Source organism: Aedes albopictus, chromosome 1 (genome assembly GCF_035046485.1).
Source record: "Aedes albopictus strain Foshan chromosome 1, AalbF5, whole genome shotgun sequence".
In the NCBI taxonomy this organism is placed as follows: Eukaryota; Metazoa; Arthropoda; class Insecta; order Diptera; family Culicidae; genus Aedes; species Aedes albopictus.
The window spans coordinates 159,639,506-159,659,872 of NC_085136.1; the positions used below are offsets into that span (position 1 = coordinate 159,639,506).

The following is a 20,367-nucleotide window of genomic DNA, read 5'->3' on the forward strand; positions in this document are numbered from 1 at the left end:
CTCATGTGGACGGGACCAAAGATCGTGGGCGGACTCCACAGCCGACGAAGGCGAGAAAGCCGCATACACAGGCGACATCCGTCTCCTTTACGATGTCTTATGTCGCCTTAGTGGGACCAAGATGATGCCCGTGAAAGACACGTCTGGACAGTTACTGACCGACCCGGCTGACCAGTTGAAACGCTGGTTCGAGCACTTTGGAAACCTCTTTCAAGTGTCGGCCACGCCATCAACACCTCAGAATGATCCGCCAAGGGTTCGATGCATTACCCGTGTCAACACCGAAGCTTCAACTGTGCAGGAGATAGAAACAGTCATCCATAGCATAAAATCGAACAGAGCCCCAAGGGTCGATCGTAGGGTATTGTACCATTTGGGTAGGTGTACCTATTTTGGGCACTTGTCGCTATAACTAAGTCAATTTCTTACCGATTGATTTGAATTTTTGTACAGAGTTAGATACTGTACGTGCCTAACTCTGGACAAAATTTCAAATCAATTGGTTTGAAATTGACTTAGTTATAGCGGCAAGCACCCAAAATAGGTACACCTGCCCAAATGGTACAAGACCCTATATCAGCTGAGATGCTCAAAGCTGACTCCGTAGTATTCGCACAACTACTGCATTAATTATTCTCCAACATATGGGAAACCACGACATTTCCGGCCGACTGCAAGGCGTCTTAGTAAAGGTACCCAAAAAGGGTGACCTGATTGTATGCGATAATTGGCGGGGCATCATGTTACTGTGTATCGTTCTCAAAGTCCTCTGCAAAGTGATCCTTAACCGGATACAGGAGAAGATTGACGCAACTCTCCGACGGCAGCAAGCAGGATTCCGTGCCGGACGATCCAGTGTGGACCATATTGTCACGCTCCGTATCATCCTGGAGCAAATCAATGAATTCCGAGAGTCTCTCTACCTGGTGTTCATTGATTACGAAAAAGTAGGCTTCCATGCCCCACCAGCCAGATAACCGGGTTTTGCAAACTAAGCATTATTTGTGGCAACACTTTGAGCGGCATGATGGAACTATGCCGAGCGCGCTAAGTATTATTAGACCACTAATGTAGTTGCATGAAGTGGGTGACGAGGTACGTAAGTATCATTACAGCGTGCTTAACCGTTTTTGCAATATTGAGGCTCCAGTTTAACTAAAGTTTGAAATACACGGGGAAATACATAACAACTCATGAGAAAACTGTCAAGTTCGATTCAAGTATAAGTTAGGTTTAAAAGCGAACCCACAGACGAACCTATATTAGAAGTTCTTTCAGTGTTCAGTCCAGTCCATATGTTAAAGATGGCTCTACGGCTCTACGTTAAAGATAAAGTTCGTCAATCGTATTCCTCTCATCGCACTTTACATACCTAGCCCGCCATATCTTCTGGATCTGCAGTTCTTAGGACATCTGGTTTACTAATTATTCAAACATTTTATTGACTTTAAATTGATGTTTCAACTTATACACTTTCTTCCTTTCCTTTCCTTTGCATCAAAAAAGTCACAAACATCAACAAAACATAGCACGGAAAAAAAATCTAAAACTGAATAAATAATTGAAAATGCACAGAAAAATAATGTTTCGGAAAAGTGAATGGTTCAAACGTAAGAAAAACAGTATAATATATTGTTACATTCGATGGTAGTTGCGACTGGAACTTGATGTTTACTTTTATGTTCGGCTATCTCAGTCATACACTTAATTAGACGCTATATGTTTATTTTACCCGACGTTTCGGCCATTGGGTGTGGCCTTTTTCAAGGGAAAACTGTTTTGTACAAATGTTTCATTAGTCTTGACTTGTGTTAATTTAGTCTAGTGTTTCTTACATGGTTTCTCGTCTTCGTCTTAAAGATTTTGCTGTTCTGCTTGTCGTGTGGTCATGGTTTTGCTTCTGTGGGATTGTTATAATTTGTTTAGTTAATTTTACCTATTTTCGCTAATTTTAAACTGACAATTGTACAATTTTTTTCGTTTACACTTTTACTTATTTGTCACAGGGTTTTGTCTAGTGGTAAAAACGGTGATTTCAAAATGGTGAATTTCTGTTTAGTCAATTTATAGTTTGGTCTGTTTATAGTATGGAGCTTTTGTGCTTTTATAGCTGTCGTACGATTGTTGTGTCTGTTCGTCGATTTTTTCTGTTCTGTCTATTTTTAAGTGTGTGTAATATGCCTGCATAGGTTGTACTGAGATTGTTTACGTCTGTTCGGTGGTTAACTGTATTGGTATTGTTTGTAATATGGCACATCTCTAATACTGGTAGGGCAGATGTTCTTCTAGATTGGTCAAGTATTGTTGTTTTGGTCAAGTCGAAATTATGGTCTTCTTCAATGACATGATTCATGAGTGCAGTTGTTTCCCTAAGTTTGTTTCTCTCTTCTTCTGCTTGTGGTGTGTTGGATGTTTTTAATTTTTCATGTTTGTTAATATGTGTTTGGTGTCCACTTAGCCTAGTAAATTTTTGGTCATTCGTATGTATGTCTTGTCACAATCCTTGCATGGTATGCTATATATGACTTTGGAGCGTTGTGTTTTTGTTATCGGATCTTTGACTTGTCTTAGTAAATTTTGTGTTGTTTTGGTTGTGCGATATGCTAGTTTTACCTGGGGGAAGTCACTTTTCAGGCTATAGGCTATGGTTGTTGATAGATGTGGAATGTACGGTACGGATCTGTACAAGACGGGTGGTGGTGTTGATGAGTCTGCATCGGTGGTATTTGGTGGACTGGAGCTGGTATTGTTTGCATCGGTTTCTGGAGGCGAGTTTCTGGATTCTGGTAGAGTTGGAATGTTTGGAGAAGTTCTTGGGAATTGTTGTTGCTGGTTGGATTGTGGTTGGCTGTTCGATGGAGATGGGGTGGTGGAGGTGTTTGTCGTATTTTCTCTAATTGTCGTATTTTGTAGGTTCGTTGGCTGGATGCGGTTGATCATTCTGTTGATCAGGGATGACGGATAGTTGTTTCTGCGTAGGTGTTGAAAAACGATCTGTTTTTGCTGCTCCATGTTGGGATGTGATGACAGTTTTGTGACCCGATTAATAAAGTTAGATGCAACATTAATTTTCATCGCCGTTGGGTGGAATGAATGAAAATTCATGACATAAAAATCGAATGTAAATGTATAGTAGCTACAATGTGCAAAGCTTTTAGCGAACCATTTCATTACAATATACATTATTGTAGCTGGTACACTGTATGGTGCAGGAATGGTTTTCACCAAACACCCTATGGTTAGTTTTTATCCGGGTGGTCCTGTCCAGTTATCGTTACTAGTCGAAGTCCTTTCATACCTATTGTATTTATATTACACTCATGTACGTATCATAATATTCTACGAGAGTGCCATTTCTAACAGCCTAAGCTACACTAACGCCATATGTAATAAATCTAAACAAAATCGAAAAAAATAGGTCCCTCAAGATAACAAATCTACCCTACTACTTACTTTTTATTTCATTCACAGGAAGAAACGAGCCGACAAAGTCGTTTGCTATGGAGAGCTGGGATGTTTCGAGGAAACCGCATACCTGGAAATGCTTCCATCGCCACCGGAGGAAATAGACACGAAATTTTTCGTGTATTCTGCCAAGCACCGGTAAGTATATGACAACCTTTTGCACGCAAATCGCTTCTCCGTTTGCTTCCTTCATTTGGCCAAAAGCTGCACTAGAGGTATGCAATTATATTACACCAGTTAGATCTAGAAGTCGTTTTCCTCGCTGGGTGGCGAAGGTCAATGGCTTAGGTGAGAGCACCGGTTATACTTAGGTAGAGGCACTTCACGGCTGTGTATAGTCCCTTGCACAACCTGTTCGATTGATCGACGGCGCATATGGCGCATGGAGGAGGCCACAAGGTGGCACCTTGGTTCCGAACGAGCAACAAATTAGTTTATGTGAACGATGATCGAACAAACAAACGACGATGATGATCATTTGGGTAAGAAAATCGTGGAAAACGGAATTGATATGAACACGAGCCAAATGGGTAATGCAAGCAATCAAAGCAGATATCTTGCAATCACGTCAAGACGGCCGAACGCATAGCGCGTTGCCATTGAAATGAGAAAGGACATTGACACGCTAGAGTGGATGATGAGATATGCTTCGGTACTGTTTGGATGTACCCAGGGAAAAATGTAACGCGCTCGTGCATATACGTTGTACATCGAACGCAATTATGATTGTGGCCTCATGCCGAGTTCGACGCATTCACGCGTGAAGTGCAAGTTCGCGCTTTATTTTCCTTCAAGGCTATAATAAGCCAACAGAATCCTTTCAAATCAGTCATAGCATGCGCAAACTAAAATTTCTACGCAGAGATGTACAGTGACCCCACACCGACGAATCACCCACAGTTTATGAATCAGCTTGCTCAAAATAACAAAATCAAAAGGTAACTTGTCACAAAACATCTAAAAAGTATTTTTGTTGGACACATCCTTGTGTATATCGAACATCACAACAGTTGTTACAGCGCGGAATCCGATTTTGTTCCGAAATCAACGAAAATTGTCGGCGTGATTTTTATGATGTCATTGTTGCCATTTTTTTGGTTGCTTTTGCAAGACGTACGTCTGTTGGTGATTAGAAAAAAAAATACAATTTAGACGTTTGTGTACATCTTTTTGAGGAAAAATCGAGCAGTAATCAGCAGTGAATCAGCATGTTTATGAAGGCAAAGTGCTGTAGAATGCACACTGGGCCACGAGCGGGATCTAGCAAGTAAAAACCTCCAGCGTTTTGGGAGTACAATTTTTTGAGTTGGTGTCTTCTGAGACTTGTATTAATTTTACCTGTACTTTTATGTGGTGAAGAAATTTAGTTGGTAATTTTGCCGCATAGGTGGCGCTGCGATACTAACTTTTTTGTCTTACGTCCTAGAGGTTTCCCGTCTTCTGCAAAGTTGTAGAGCGTGCAAAAATAAGTAAAGTTGCCAAAGACACCAAAGTTGTGTGACTTCAAATAACAAAGTTATATCAAAAATAGTAAAATTTACGTGAAAATCACGTTTTTTATGATTATTTTGAATGTTTATCGCAAATTTATCAATTTGAACACTTCACACGTGTTAATCAAAGTTGCCTGTGTCTGATGATACCAACTTCACAATTTTTCGAGATTTTTAAAATGGTTTTTTGGGAAAAACAGTAAAAATTACTATGATTTTTACTAGCAGTTTTTTCAAAAAGCTACAAACTCGGCTAAATTTGATGCTTGCTTCAAAATATACCACTCAAGATCTATTAAATCTGAAGGTTTGCCGGAGGTATAATTTGGTGTTTTTGAGATATCTTATTTTAAAATATTGACGTTTTCATACCTAAATTGTTTTGAAAGAAATGCAATTCTTTATTCCGGAGTTGTCCTGTCATTAGATCCTCACGTATCACTTTTAAATAAAAAGTTTTATGTTTACCCATCGCCTTAATTACTTGAAATTGACGTTTTGTGTTCAATTGTCTTGCGCATCAATGTATTGAATCGACAATGCCCATATATGTATTAATCTATTGAAAGAAAAAAAAATATAATGCTCTATGATCCTGTGTGAGCGACTTACGTTAGTGCAAAGTTCCGGTAAACCAATCCGTGGAATTAATAATGATTTTCAGTTAACTCAACGTACATATGTTTAGATGGATATTGATGAAATTATGAAAAAAACTTAGCTCATCATTAATTGTCATGTCATTAATTGGCACTGTTCTTTAGTATGTAAAGCAATTGTATAAGAGTCGTGAATTCAAATCTCATCTTGAGTTGAAGATATTTTTTATAATAAAACCAATCATTTATTCATTCTTACGTATGTTCGTTAAGGTAACTGAAAATCATTATTGACCACACGGATTGGTATTACGAAACTTTGCACTTGCGTGAGTCGCTCACACAGGGCCAAAAACCATTATAATTTCTTTCTTTCAATATACCAATAAATATATGAGCACTGTTGATTCAACAAATTGAAGCACAAAACAATAGAACACAAAACGTTAATTTTGAGTAATCAGGGCGTTGGGTAAACATAAAACACTTAATTGAAAAGTGATCCATGAGTTTCTACTGGCAGGACAACTCCGGAATATCCCGAGATGAACTAGCCTAGAGTTCAAAATCTCGTTAATACAGACAAAAAAAAACTCCGGAATAAAGAATTGCTTCTATATCAAAATAATTCAGATTTAAAAACATCATTATTTTAAAATAAGATATCTCAAAAACACCAAATTATACCTCCGGCAAACTATCATATTCAATAGATCTTGAGTGGTATATTTTGAAGCAAGCATAAAATTTAGCCGAAATTTGCAACTTTTTAAAAAAACTGCTAATAAAAATCATAGTAATTTTTACTATTTTGCCCAAAAAACCATTTTAAAAATCCCGAAAAATTGTTAAGTTGGTATCATCAGACACAGGCTACTTTGATTAACACGTGTGAAGAATTAAAATTGATAAATTTGCGATAAACATTCAAAATAATCATAAAAACGTGATTTTCACGTAAATTTTACTATTTTTGATATAACTTTGTTATTTGAAGTCACACAACTTTGGTGTCTTTGGCAATTTTACTTATTTTTGCACGCTCTACAACTTTGCAGAAGACGGGAAACCTCTAGGACGTAAGACAAAAAAGTTGGTATCGCAGCGCCACCTATGCGGCAAAATTACCAACTAAATTTCTTCACCACATAAAAGTACAGGTAAAATTAATACAAGTCTCAGAAGACACCAACTCAAAAAAATGTACTCCCAAAACGCTAGAGGTTTTTACTTGCTAGATCCCGCTCGTGGCCCAGTGTGGAATGGCAACTGCACAAAAAAATTGTAGAATTTGAGCAAAACACCTGATTTATTAATTGTGGAGAAAAAAACGGGTAGGGCACACTTTATGAATCAGGTGGTGTTTCGGCCAGGATGTCTTGCCCCACGTTGTGTACTTTTAATTGCCCCGGGCGGCGGAGAAGAAACAACGCTTGACTACGATTCAACTTTACTTTATTCCCACCACTGAGAGGCAGTGCTCCTGCTCAGTGGTGATATGACGATACACACTAATTCAATACATTTAGGGCTTCCCTTTTATAGGGGAAGCAGTACGGACAAGATAAAGTAATAGAGCGCACGGTAGCACGCTTTACCGTGCCTACCGTTGCTCAGGGCATTACTGCTAGGCAATGAAAGAGAGGCGATTAACAATAGTGAATGGGCTGTTGCTGATGTATAGCGTATAGCGCTGCTAGCGTGTGTAACAGCCAACGACGACGCCGAGTACGATGCGAGATCCAACATACTCCCGCCCGAAAACGACCGTTTTCCAATTCCCTTTTGCGCCGGGCAGGTTGACGACGGTGGCGGTTGATCTCGCTCTACAGTTAGGTAGGTACGATCGGGGTGCTAGGCTATTCGGGTGATCGTGATCGGGTTGCGATGATGCGCTCGCTGTTTGCTGCAGGTAGGGTTTGGTCGAGGATGGTTTGCTCCTCGACGACGAGCTCGGTCTAGGTAGTTGGTTGATGATGTGATGTGGTCCGGTTGATTTATTTGGATTTGCTTTTCGTTCATTGTAGAAAGGCCCGCCGGGGGGATTTCAGCGTGGATGATGAGTTTTGGTGCAATTTGTTCCTTCTTGTGCCTGGCCGACAGGAGTTTCTTGTTGACGACAACGTGACTAGACTACGCCGAGTGCTGAGTCAGAAATCCGGGCACTTTTCGACACTTTCCTGGGCTGGGTTCTGGGAGATCTTTGCTTCGACGAAAGCGTGACCTGGCTGCGCAGAGTGGCAGGTCAGATTCCCTCTTACCAGCAGTTTACGATTGGGTCCGCATGGGATAGCGCTGCGGCCCGTGATGACGCTTCGGTCCGAAATGAATGGCGCTACGGCCCAACGGTGGACGCAGGGGGTCCGACGGGTGGATGCTTGGATCCTTCGGGTGGACGCAGGGGTCCGGTGGGTTGACGATCCGGCAAGTCGACGCTTCGGCCTTGCGGGTGAACGATTCGGCAGGGCGATGATGCGCTCGCGGCCTGCATGTGGACACTCGGGGTCCGACGGGTGTACGATTCGACAGGGCGTTGGTTCGCGCGCCCTGCAGTGGACGCTGGGGTCCCATTGATGCGCTGTGGCTTGACACGACGACAGGATTTCGTGGTCCGGCTGGAACGGCAGGCTGTCCGACTGGGATACTCGGATCCGGCTGGGAAGCGCAGGTTCGACTGGGACGCTTGACAATCCAATCGTGGTGCGGAGTGTGTTGATTGCTGTCCGATGACTCGATCCGATCGAACAGTCCGACGGCGAATAGCGGTGGCTTCTTCTCAACGTCCGGGGGTCCACTCCAAGTGCCATCCTGGTCACGGCACCAATGTTTCGGCCAGGATGTCTTGCCCCACGTTGTGTACTTTTAATTGCCACGGGCGGCGGAGAAGAAACAACGCTTGACTACGATTCAACTTTACTTTATTCCCACCACTGAGAGGCAGTGCTCCTGCTCAATGGTGATATGACGATACACACTAATTCAATACATTTAGGGCTTCCCTTTTATAGGGGAAGCAGTACTGACAAGATAAAGTAATAGAGCGCACGGTAGCACGCTTTACCGTGCCTACCGTTGCTCAGGGCATTACTGCTAGGCAATGAAAGAGAGGCGATTAACAATAGTGAATGGGCTGTTGCTGATGTATAGCGTATAGCGCTGCTAGCGTGTGTAACAGCCAACGACGACGCCGAGTACGATGCGAGATCCAACAGGTGGAAATCGGCTGAAATTTTGCAAGTTTTAAATATATTTCACCAGATTTTTGTAAGAAATGCTAAGCATCTTATAAAACCTGAATGACTTTCGACAGATTCGATGCCATTTTATATGATGTTATTACAGACAAACAAACGTAACACTCTGATAATTCACATCGTACACCGATTTAACGGTCTTTTTCAAAGTTTGATAGTTGGCCAACCGCCCAACCGTGGCGCTCGCATCGTTTTTGTTCGAGTTTGACGTTTGCTCACTACCGCCACCTAGTTGGTGGTCGGCCAAACATAGGCCTTTTAGCATTGGGCGAATATGTTTTCGTGACTATGATTTGAATCGAAAAATGTTCGAAGTGTTACGTCTGTTTGTCTGTGATGTTATGTTATGTCTATAACTCAATTCAGAAGATTGTTACTACAATGTGATGTTCGGAGAACTTGTATAGGGTAGTGTTTTTCCAACATAATTATCACTAAGGACACCATGTTCTAACTCCCATATTTACGGCGTGAGAATGCTAATATTACCCATTTATACCAAATGATCAAAAATTTCAATCGTTTAGTAACAGTTTAGTAGGTGGCACTAACACTTTCACGCCGTAAATATAAAAGTTATAATATGGTGTCCTTTTTGAAAAACACTACCTCACAAGTTTGCCGAACATCACATTATAGTAATAAGCTTTTGAACTGAGTTATAGACGCTTGAGTTAAAGGATGCCAGGTGAGCGAATGCATTCTTGGTTGGTGGCCTCAATTCGAGTCTAAATGAGATTTTCTATTATTATTACTATTTATTAACGACACTTTACCATTATTGTGGCATTCGTGTCAAAGATTTTCTATGAAATCACCGTCTTATTCATTTGAACCTTATGTAACGCTACATAATACCACAAGATAATAGCAAGCAACGATGAATAACATTTCTGGATCCCTATCTTCGATAATTGACTATAAATAGCCTTTAAACCTCTTCGATACCAGTTTTGCGATACCTTTTAGCACATGTAAAATATTCAGGCCCATGCCAATTGAATGTGAGAATACCATGTTGAAGTTTTATTCATTTTAAAAGTAGACACACATGCCTGAAATTGATTCAGATTTTTGCCAGATATCTATAGGGTGCCTGTACCAGTTATCGCACCACCTAAGAAAAACTATTTCTACAAAAATAATAAGAAGACCGATGAATGTAAACAATAAGTCAAATGATTGATTAGCTTTCATACTTTACAGGAAAAATATAAAAACGGAGCCAAAACTACTTTTAGTATTTATTACGGCGTGTGCCAATGATAGGAACCCTGTACCAGTTATGGACACATTTGTTAATTTGGGTTCCACTTCGCACTATTTACATGCATTCCTTATGGGATTTGCCAAAACTGGTACACTATGGCGAAATAGGGTGCAAGGAGGCCGAAAAGTTAAGGAAAATGATTTATTTCTACCATAATTTGAGCAAATTGTGAAGTTTGAATGATTGCAATCATCTTTTGTGATCGTGATCTGTTGTTCACGAAATTTTTCTTGTTGATTTGTATTTTTAAAGGTTGAAAACCAACTATGGCGAATTTGAGTTACTATAGCCATAACTGGTACACTGAGCCTAATGGGTTCTGGGATGATGGTTCTACAGCCATTGAGGCGTATGGTGTCATGAGCTTTACGAGATTTGCCAACAATTTGATGATTCATAAATAGTGTCTAAACTGATTCATATGTGTGGGCAAGTATTCTGCTGATTCATAAGCTGTGGTTTCCGGCATTCTTCTAGAAAGTCAAAATTTTAACATTTTTCATTAAATTGAACGAGCAAAGTGTTCACGAATAGAAGTATAGACATACTCCTACTGTTTGGTTTAGACTACATTGAGATATATGATTTAGTTTCTTCTGTATTATTATTTTTATGATGCAAAAACCCTTAGATGATTCATACGTGTGGGGTCAGTGTATGCTATTTAACTGTTAGTAGACAAAGATAGTTGTAGATACATATGTATACTGAAGCAACCGTGACCACTGCATAATGATCGGAAGAAATAGAATTCAACAAAACTATTTTATCGGTCTAAATCGACACTACATCTGTATGTGGTCTAGATACACTCCCGATCAAAAGTTTGGGGTCACCCCTACAAAAACATGTAATTTTTAAGGCCTATATCTCCGCCAATTTGCGTCCGATGTCAAAACCCTAGATATCATTCAAAAGATAGTAAGTCAAAGAAACTTTGAACATGATTTAAATAGAAAAAAAATAAAAATAAAAATCGCAATCTAGCGGAACTAAATTAATTACTCCAAAACGAAACATTTCCGACACATGGTGTCTTTGACAAAGTTGTTTGACATCAGCCGGGGCATCCATTTTTTAGAACGTAGTAGTTTGCAACTCGTCCGCATAGGTGGCGCCACCATCTAACTTCTTTGTTTTACGTCCTAGAGACTTGGCGTCTTCGGCAAAGTTGTTTATTTTGGCAAAACAAATAACTCTTTCTCAGACGACAAAATTCCACAGCCTACTGTTTTCGAGTTATTAAAAAAATAAAAACTAATCAATGAAAAAAACAGATTTTTAAGCTAATTTTGACATTTTTACCAGAAACCATGTGAGTTTGAATTTTTCCCTAATGCATATGTGTCAAGCCAATCACATTGTACGGGAATATGTCAGATATTATCATTAAAAATTTAAAATAAAAAAACAAATTCGAAAAAACAGTGTGAATTTCATGCCTTAATATCTCACAAAGCGCAAAAAATCGTAACATCAAATTTTCAGCAAATACGAAGCAATACTGCCAAAAATTTAGAGAGGTATTTTTTGGTGTTTTTGAGATAATAGCTTTTTAGTAACAGTATAAATATAAGTAATGGCAGCATGTAACTTTTTACTGTTACACATTAGAGAGTTTATGTCTTCGAAAAAGTTGTTCATTTTGACTAAATAAACAACTCTCTCTTAGACGTCAAAATTCCACGGCCTATTGTTTTCGAATTATTGCATATAACCTAGATTATATTGATAAAAAAATGACAATAAACACATGTTGATACAATACTATGAACTATTTTTATTGTTTTAGTTTTACGATACATAGTAGGTCATGAACATGTCAGTTTCGTGGAGCTTCTGTTTCACAATCTTCGATCAACGTCCTTTCCATCCAGAAACAGATCCACAAGCTTTCGATAAGATATTTCGCGCTCTAAAATATAAAATGATTGACAAAATAGGTTAAGCTTAAAACACTTTGAAATTAACATCCGAAAATTAAAAGATATCTTGACCCATGCTGACAATAGTAAACTGACATTTACTTGAACTTCTATGTATCGTCAAAGTAAAAACAATAAAAATAGTTCATAGTATTGCATCAACATATGTTTTATTATCAGTTTTTCTCAATCACATCTAGTTTATATACAATAATTCGAAAACAATAGGCCGTGGAATTTTGACGTCTAGGAAAGAGTTGTTTATTTAGTCAAAATGAACAACTTTTCCGAAGACATAAACTCTTAAATGTGTAACATTAAAAAGTTACATGCTGACAACACTTATATTTATACTGTTACTAAAAAGCTATTATCTCAAAAACACCAACAAATACCTCTCTAAATTTTTGGCAGTATGTTCACCTAGTATTGCTTCGTATTTGCTGAAAATTTGATGTTGCGATTGTTTGCGCTTTGTGAGATATTTAGGCTTGAAATTCACACTGTTTTTTCGAATTTGTATTTTTATTTTAAATTTTTAATGATAATATTCGACATATTCCCGTACCATGTGATTTGCTTGACACATATGCATTAGGGAAAAATTCAAACTCACATGGTTTCTGGTAAAAATGTCAAAATTAGCTTAAAAACTGTTTTTTTATTGATTAGTTTTTATTTTTTAAATAACACGAAAACAGTAGGCTGTGGAATTTTGACGTCTGAGAAAGAGTTATTTGTTTTGCCAAAATAAACAACTTTGCCGAAGACGCCAAGTCTCTAGGACGTAAAATAAAGAAGTTAGATGGTGGCGCCACCTATGTGGACGAGTTGCGAACTACTACGTTCTAAGAAATAGATGCCCCTGCTGATGTCAAACAACTTTGTCGAAGACACCATGTGTCGGAAATGTTTCGTTTTGGAGTAATTAATTTAGTTCCGCTAGATTGCGATTCTGGCCCTTGTGCAATGTTCGTTAGTGTTGAAATTACCCTTACTTACTAAATTCGGGGTAGCTGATTTCGAATATGTCGTCCAAAATCTTACAAGTTATGTACTGTTTGAGTTATTTTAGGATTAAAATCCCCCAAACCGCGAATAACGCCTAAACGTAGGCAATGGCTTAAGGAATTGATAGTCTACTTTGAAAAAAATCGTATATTTTACTAAAAAAGAGCATTTTCATAAAAGTTTCGTTTATTAAATCCAACTCTAGGATATAACTAAAGTAATACAGTGATTTCGAACCTCATATATTGTATCTAGTATTCACGCCAAGCATGAATGTTAGACAATGTACATTAGGGTGCCAATGAAAATCGAATTTTCGAATTTCAAAAACGGGTAGTGCTCAAAAGTTTCGTCTCCTCAAAAAAAGTCCCCATGCAAAATTTCAGCTCAATCGGACTTCGCTAAGGGGTGGCCCAAAGCGGTCAAAGTTTGGCTGTTTTGAAACACGAAAAATATCCCAAGGTAGGGATACATGAAAATTTCGAAATCGAAAATTTTTTTTTGATGCCAAATGCCTTAAAAGTGCATGAAACGTCGAGATCTGGTGTTATCTCAAAAATTTTTTTTTTGAAAAAAAATGACTTTTTGGACTTAGAAAATTTTTGAGTTGGGGGAGTGAAATGAATTTGAAATGGAGGATTTGAATTTAGTTGCTGAAATATTCAAAGCAATAGTACTGGAACATGTCTTATATCATCGTTGGCAACTACTAGCATACTATATATCATATATCTTTAGGGTGGTTCACTTATTTTGCATTAGGGTGGTCCTTTTTGTAGAAAAATTAAAAAAAAAAGATAATAGTATTAAAAAATCTCATATAACTGTAAGTCATTTTCAATGTTGAATATATATAATATTTCATTAGGGTGGCTCATTTATATTTATTTAGGTTGGTTCTTTGAGATGGAAATTAAGAACAAAAAAATATTTCCAGAAAACTTACCAGTCATATTTTTGTATAGTTTCAAACCATGATCCTTTATTGGCATGTAACACTTTGTTAAGATATTCCTAGACCAACATGTGGAAAGGGCGTAACAACCATTGCGAATTTCTGCTTCTCCTGTCCCTCCCGGGCATATCCCCAATTATTCATGAAATCTTTTATTTTCTTTTTTAAATTTTGAATCTTTTTTTTTTTTGGTGCTTCACTTATTTTGCATAAGGGTGGTCCTTTTTGTAGAAGAATAAATAAAAAAAAACATAATAGTATTTGTATTGTATTTTCCGTTAGGGTTGTTTTATTTTTGGAAATTAAGATCAAAATATACTTCCAGAAAATTCAACCAGGTAATCTTTTTTGTATAGCTTCAAGCCATGATTTCCTACAAATCTTTCGGTGACTTATCAATAATGAGATATTCTCTAATTATTATCTTTCCTCTCGTTCTATTTCATTAATCACGGCATCAATATAGTAATTAAAACCGATTTCTATCTACAGAATTAAATATTGTGGTACGGACTACCAAAGGGATTTATTTACTAGAGAGGTTCATCTCATTGTAAGATTTTGAAAAGTTTTGTGAGACTAAATTCAAATATTTGGGTAAATATTTATTCAGCTGTTTCTATGAGGAAGAAGAGTTAAGTTTGAAGAGTAGAACTGTTTCTTGAACCCCTAAGATGGGGAAGTTTTTCATTAATGCGGTATAAGCAGATATAATTTACTTTTGCAATGGTCAAGGCCAAGCATGTCCGTACTGAGCGGATGAAATTTATGCTCTTTTGATTTACACCACCAAAATTATCGTATTCATGCAATCTTCCTACACTGAGCGAAAAATTCACTTCAATTCCACTGGAAATCATAAGTAGATTTTTTCCATCTAACTAAACATTTGAAGCCTACATGATTGGTTAGTGAAAATATTCCACTGGAAAAATCCAATAGCATTTAAGTGAAATTTTTCACTACAGAATTTAATAAAATTTAAGTAAATTTTCAGTATATTTGGAACAACTTTTGGCCATTTTTGTTTTTGTTTTGTCTGTTTCGAGATTATTAAAAAAAATTGGTTTGTCTCCGTTTTACCGGAGACCCCCAAACGGTTCCCTAGTAAGGATGGAAACATAAAAATCACAGAACATATTGCCATCATCACACTCATGCTTGGTTCGTTAGTGATGGCTGACAATAATTCGCTTCATTTTTCATACATTCGACTTCAGTAAAACCCACTAGAAAATCATATACATTTTACAATACAATACAGTACCAAATTTTTAATAGCTTTTCTTTGGAGTTTCACTAAGTTTTCAAGCGAATTTTACTTAATTCATTTGAACTCACTGAAAACATCATTTTTGAACGGTTACTTGAGTTTTTTCAGTGAAACTAAAATGTATTTTCCTCTCAGTGTATCTTAACTGGTAGAAGGATGTTGAAATAATTTAAATTTTCGAACTGTCAAAAAACCACACCGCAGTACCACACCACAGATAACAGATGTTTATGCTAGTACAAATTTTTCGCAGAATCCTGTGTAAATGTTCAAAATGATATACGTTGGCTCACTACCGCCATCTACTCAACTGGTTGCGACATTACATCTAACTTGAATGCAAAAATAGTTCAAAGTTCCACTTTCATTCAAGATCGAATACAATCTTGAATGTAAAATTGCGTAGTGCATGCAATCTTGAAAGCGATCACTGACTATCGATCACTGCGCCATCTCTAAATGATTGCCACATGAGTTTCAGCTGCTCGTTACATACAAAATGGCTGTTGAGCATTTTTACACACATTGCCAATATAAGCATAAACGTCTGTTATCTGTGACCACACTGAGCCAAAAGCCCAAAATCGCATATTTTGCCCTATAAATCGGGGTATAGCTCAAAATTGTGACGTGCTGGAGCAAATCTGAGCCCGGATTCGGATTCAGCGACCCAAAAACTGTCAGAGACACATAAGTTTGCTTTTGAGACAGACCAAAATTTATTTTTTGTTTCGCCGTCTTATGTGCTCTCTCTTGTCCGGAATCCTTGTTGGAAACTGATATTACGCAGAGGAATAGCAAAAAAGAAAAGGAAAATAAAAGTTCAAAAAATCAGATGTAATTTAATGTAATGTACCAAAAACCTATCAGCATGAATTTAGTAAATATCACGAAAACGTTCCCACTCTTCCGTTACGTCCCTTTTACTACGACCAGGCTTGTTCGCACTGAGCGTATGAAAATTATGCTCTATTGATTTACACCACCGAAATCATCGTATTTATGAAATCTTCCTATCTTAACTGATAAAAGGATGTTGAAATAATTTAAATCTCTTTTCGAACTGTCAAAAAACCGCACCGCAGTACCACACTGAGCACACGGAGAGAATTTCACTCGGGTGAATTTTAACGCTCCGTGCGGAACTGCGTTGAGGTTTTTTGACAGTTCGAAAAGACATTTAAATTATTTCAACATCCTTCTATCAGTTAAGATAGGAATATTGCATGAATACGATAATTTTGGTGGTGTAAATCAATAGAGCATAAATTTCATCCGCTCAGTACGGACACGCTTGGCCACGACCATTGCAAAAGTAAATTATATCTGCAAATACCGCATTAATGAAAAACTTCCCCATCTTAGGGGTTCAACAAACAGTTCTGCTCTTCAAACTAAACTCTTCTTCCTCATAGAAACAGCTGAATAAATGTTTACTCGAGTTTTTGAATTTAGTCTCACAAAACTTTTCAAAATCTTACAATGAGATGAACCTCTCTAGTAAATAAATCTCTTTGGTAGTCCGTACCACAATATTTAATTCTGTAAATCGCCCAGCTAACACAAAGTCTTATATGATGTTGTATAGGATGCTAAAGTGGAGGCCATATACGGACAAGCTTCCATTTAACCACGTGAAAAGTGTGCGTATATCGCCTCCACTTTTGCATCGTATTCAACATCATATACGATCTTGTGTTGACTGGGCGGTTTTAATCACTATATTGATGCCGTGATTAATGAAATAGAACGAGAGGAGAGATAATAATTAGAGAATATCTCATTATTGATAAGTCACCGAAAGATTTGTAGGAAATCATGGCTTGAAGCTATACGAAAAAGATTACCTAGTTGAATTTTCTCGAAGTATTTTTTGATCTTAATTTCCAAAAAAACAACCCTAACGGAAAATACAATACAAATACTATTATCGTTTTTTTTATTTAATTTTCTACAAAAAGGACCACCCTTTTGCAAAATAAGTGAAGCACCAAAAAAAAAAAAAAAGATTCAAAATTTAAAAAGAAAATGAAAGATTTTATGAATAATTGGGGATATGCCCGGGAGGGACAGGAGAAGCAGAAAATCGCAATGGTTGTTACGCCCTTTCCACATGTTGGTCTAGGAATATCTTAACAAAGTGTTACATGCCAATAAAGGGTCATGGTTTTAAACTATACAAAAATATGACTGGTAAGTTTTCTGGAAATATTTTCTTGTTCTTAATTTCCATCTCAATGAACCACCCTAATTAAAAATGAATGAGCCACCCTAATGAAATATTTTATATTTTCAACATTGAAAATGACTTACAGGTATATAAGTTTTTTTTAATACTATTAGCCTATTTTTTAAATTTTTCTACAAAAAGGACCACCCTAATGCAAAATAAGTGAACCACCCTAACGATATATGATATATAATATGCTAGCAGTTGCCAACGATGATATAAGACATGTTCCAGGACTATTGCTTTGAATATTTCAGCAACTAAATTCAAATCCTCCATTTCAATTTCATTTCACTCCCCCAACTCAAAAATTTTCTAAGTCCAAAAAGTCAATTTTTTTCCAAAAAAATTTTTTTTAGATAACACCAGATCTCGACGTTTCATGCACTTTTAAGGCATTTGGCATCAAAAAAAAATTTTCGATTTCGAAATTTTCATGTACCCCTACCTTGGGTTATTTTTCGTGTTTCAAAACAGCCAAACTTTGACCGCTTTGGGCCACCCCTTAGCGAAGTCCGATTGAGCTGAAATTTTGCATGGGGACTTTTTTTGAGGAGACGAAACTTTTGAGCACTACCCGTTTTTGAAATTCGATGGTCAAATTTTTCCCATACATTCCATTGGCACCCTAATGTACATATCTCATTGCGTTACGAAACACAGTTATGGAACAATCGATTTATTGCAATGTTTATGAAATTCAATTTTCATGAATTGCATGTCATTTAATCGCAAAATGATAGCAGGTTACGATATACCATTCGATAGCAGAAACTGATTCAATGTAAAATGCTTGTTTGAACATTTCATGTGGTCGGTCAAGCCGATCAATATTACCCCGCTGATCAATGATACCCCGTTTTACGGTATCGGCCAAAAGTTTGGGGTCACTATCGTAAAACATGGAAAGGTGATTTGTTGATAACTTTATTATTTTTCATTCAATTTTAATTCTTCTTGGCTTATTTGAAACATAATGAATGGTTCTTACTGCATAGACATTGAACCACAAATATTTCTTAAAATTTACATACTAAATCTTTTACGTTAAGAATGCCTCATTTTTTGAAATGTGGATGAAGTGTGTTGTTAACTTTACATAACATTTTTATACATATAAAATCATTGAATACGTTAAATTAAAGACACCAAACGTAAATTTAATTAGTTTTCTTTGAAATGAGCCAAAAAGAATTGAAATTGAACTATAGATGACGAAGATATCATCAAATCACTTTTCCAAACTTTTGGCTGATACATCATATTGAGGGGTGACTCCAAACTTTTGGTCGGTTATAGAGAAGGCTCCTAGCAATATCATAAACTTCCTCTAAAATGCTACGTCTTTAATGGACGGTTCCTAACAACAAATACTTCATGTCATTATTTTGCGTGTTTCTCTTCGGTAGAAAACAAAAGATTTTATCCAGGGCGTTTTTTACAGATATTAAATTAAACATAGCTCCATATGTTTAAATCACAGGTCTATCTAATGCAAAGTATTTATTTTATTCTCTTATGAATAAGAAAACTTTTAAGTTGAAATTCGACTTCTGGTTGATGTTCTGAATTTCTGTGTAACAAATCTGGTGTTCTGGTTCAAAAGAGAATCCTAAATTATATTCTTTGTATTGGATAGATTTATAATTGAAACATGTAAAGCTATGTTCAATATCAATATGTGAAAATCCACGTATAAAAATACCCAAAAATTGTTTTGACTCAAAAAAAAAAACCATTTTATGTTGGGTTAGATTTAGATAATAGCAATTTAATTACTTTGATCCATTTTGAATTCTATTCTTATTGGTTGGTGTGGGGTTTGGTTCTCCGAAATAGGATTAATTTAATTTCGCAAATGGGCATGTATTCCAAATTGACTTCAATTTATTTTTTAACTTTTTTTAGCGTGATCGTTTTTTCAATATTTCAATTTTTTACTTGAAAGTTTACACAAATTCCTTAAAGTCACACATACCACACTTTTTTGCAGGTCATGTTATTTTTAAGTTATATTGGTATAAATAAAATAGTCAAAAACTTAAGCCCTTTTCAAATATTAGTGTAGATATATTTAAAAAAAAAACAAACATAGTCTTCATACCTACACAGTTCCATTGAAATCTGAGAGGGTGCTGCCAACCCCAAAATCTAGTTTGCGGGAAATTCGTCATGCACTCTAAAAAAACACGCAACCAAAAATGTTCAAAGTGCCGTAACTTTTTTGTACATTTTTTACCACTATAAAAATTTTACAGATGATAGCTAACAGAATGAACTTTATTCCCACAAAAAAACACGAAGGTAAAAAAATAACTTTTTGAGATATTTAATTTTTAGTACCTAACAAAATTCAGTTTTTTCAGAAGAAAAACTAAATAAATTTTTCAATGCGTAGCCGCCATATATTATTCTACAACTTTGCTGAAGACATCTTTCCGATCGAACAAGCCGTTTCCGTGTTATAATTTTTTATTTGCTTGTGTTCCATTTTTTCATAGGCCCTATTTGAAAGTTAGTCGAGACAAAATATGAACTTTTGATATGAAAAAATGGTTTCTCACATGAAAAGGAATAGTATACAAAAATATCAAGTAAATTAAAAACATCGATTAAAATGGATTCGTGTTGGTCCGTGGAAAGCCTCATTGCACTAAGGGCCAGAATCGCAATCTAGCGGAACAAAATTAATTACTCCAAAACGAAGCATTTCCGGCAATGGTATCTTCGACAAAGTTGCTTGACATTAGCAGGGGCATCTATTGATAAGAACGTAGTAGTTCGCAAATCGTCCGCATAGGTGGCGCCACCATCTAACTTCTTTGTTTTACGTCCTAGAGACTTGGCGTCTTCGGCAAAGTTGTTCATTTTGGCAAAATAAACAACTCTTTC

General features: G+C 36.8%; 1 protein-coding gene across 1 annotated transcript in view; it reads left to right on the forward strand.

Annotated features, from left to right (window-relative positions):
• The window catches only part of LOC109431391 (uncharacterized), a 172,374-nt gene that overhangs the window by 110,664 nt on the left and 41,343 nt on the right, over positions 1-20,367 (forward strand). Inside the window, exon 4 of the mRNA XM_062845648.1 lies at positions 3,472-3,603. Within this exon, the coding sequence (XP_062701632.1) occupies positions 3,472-3,603 (132 nt within the window). The remainder of the gene's footprint in view (positions 1-3,471; positions 3,604-20,367) is intronic.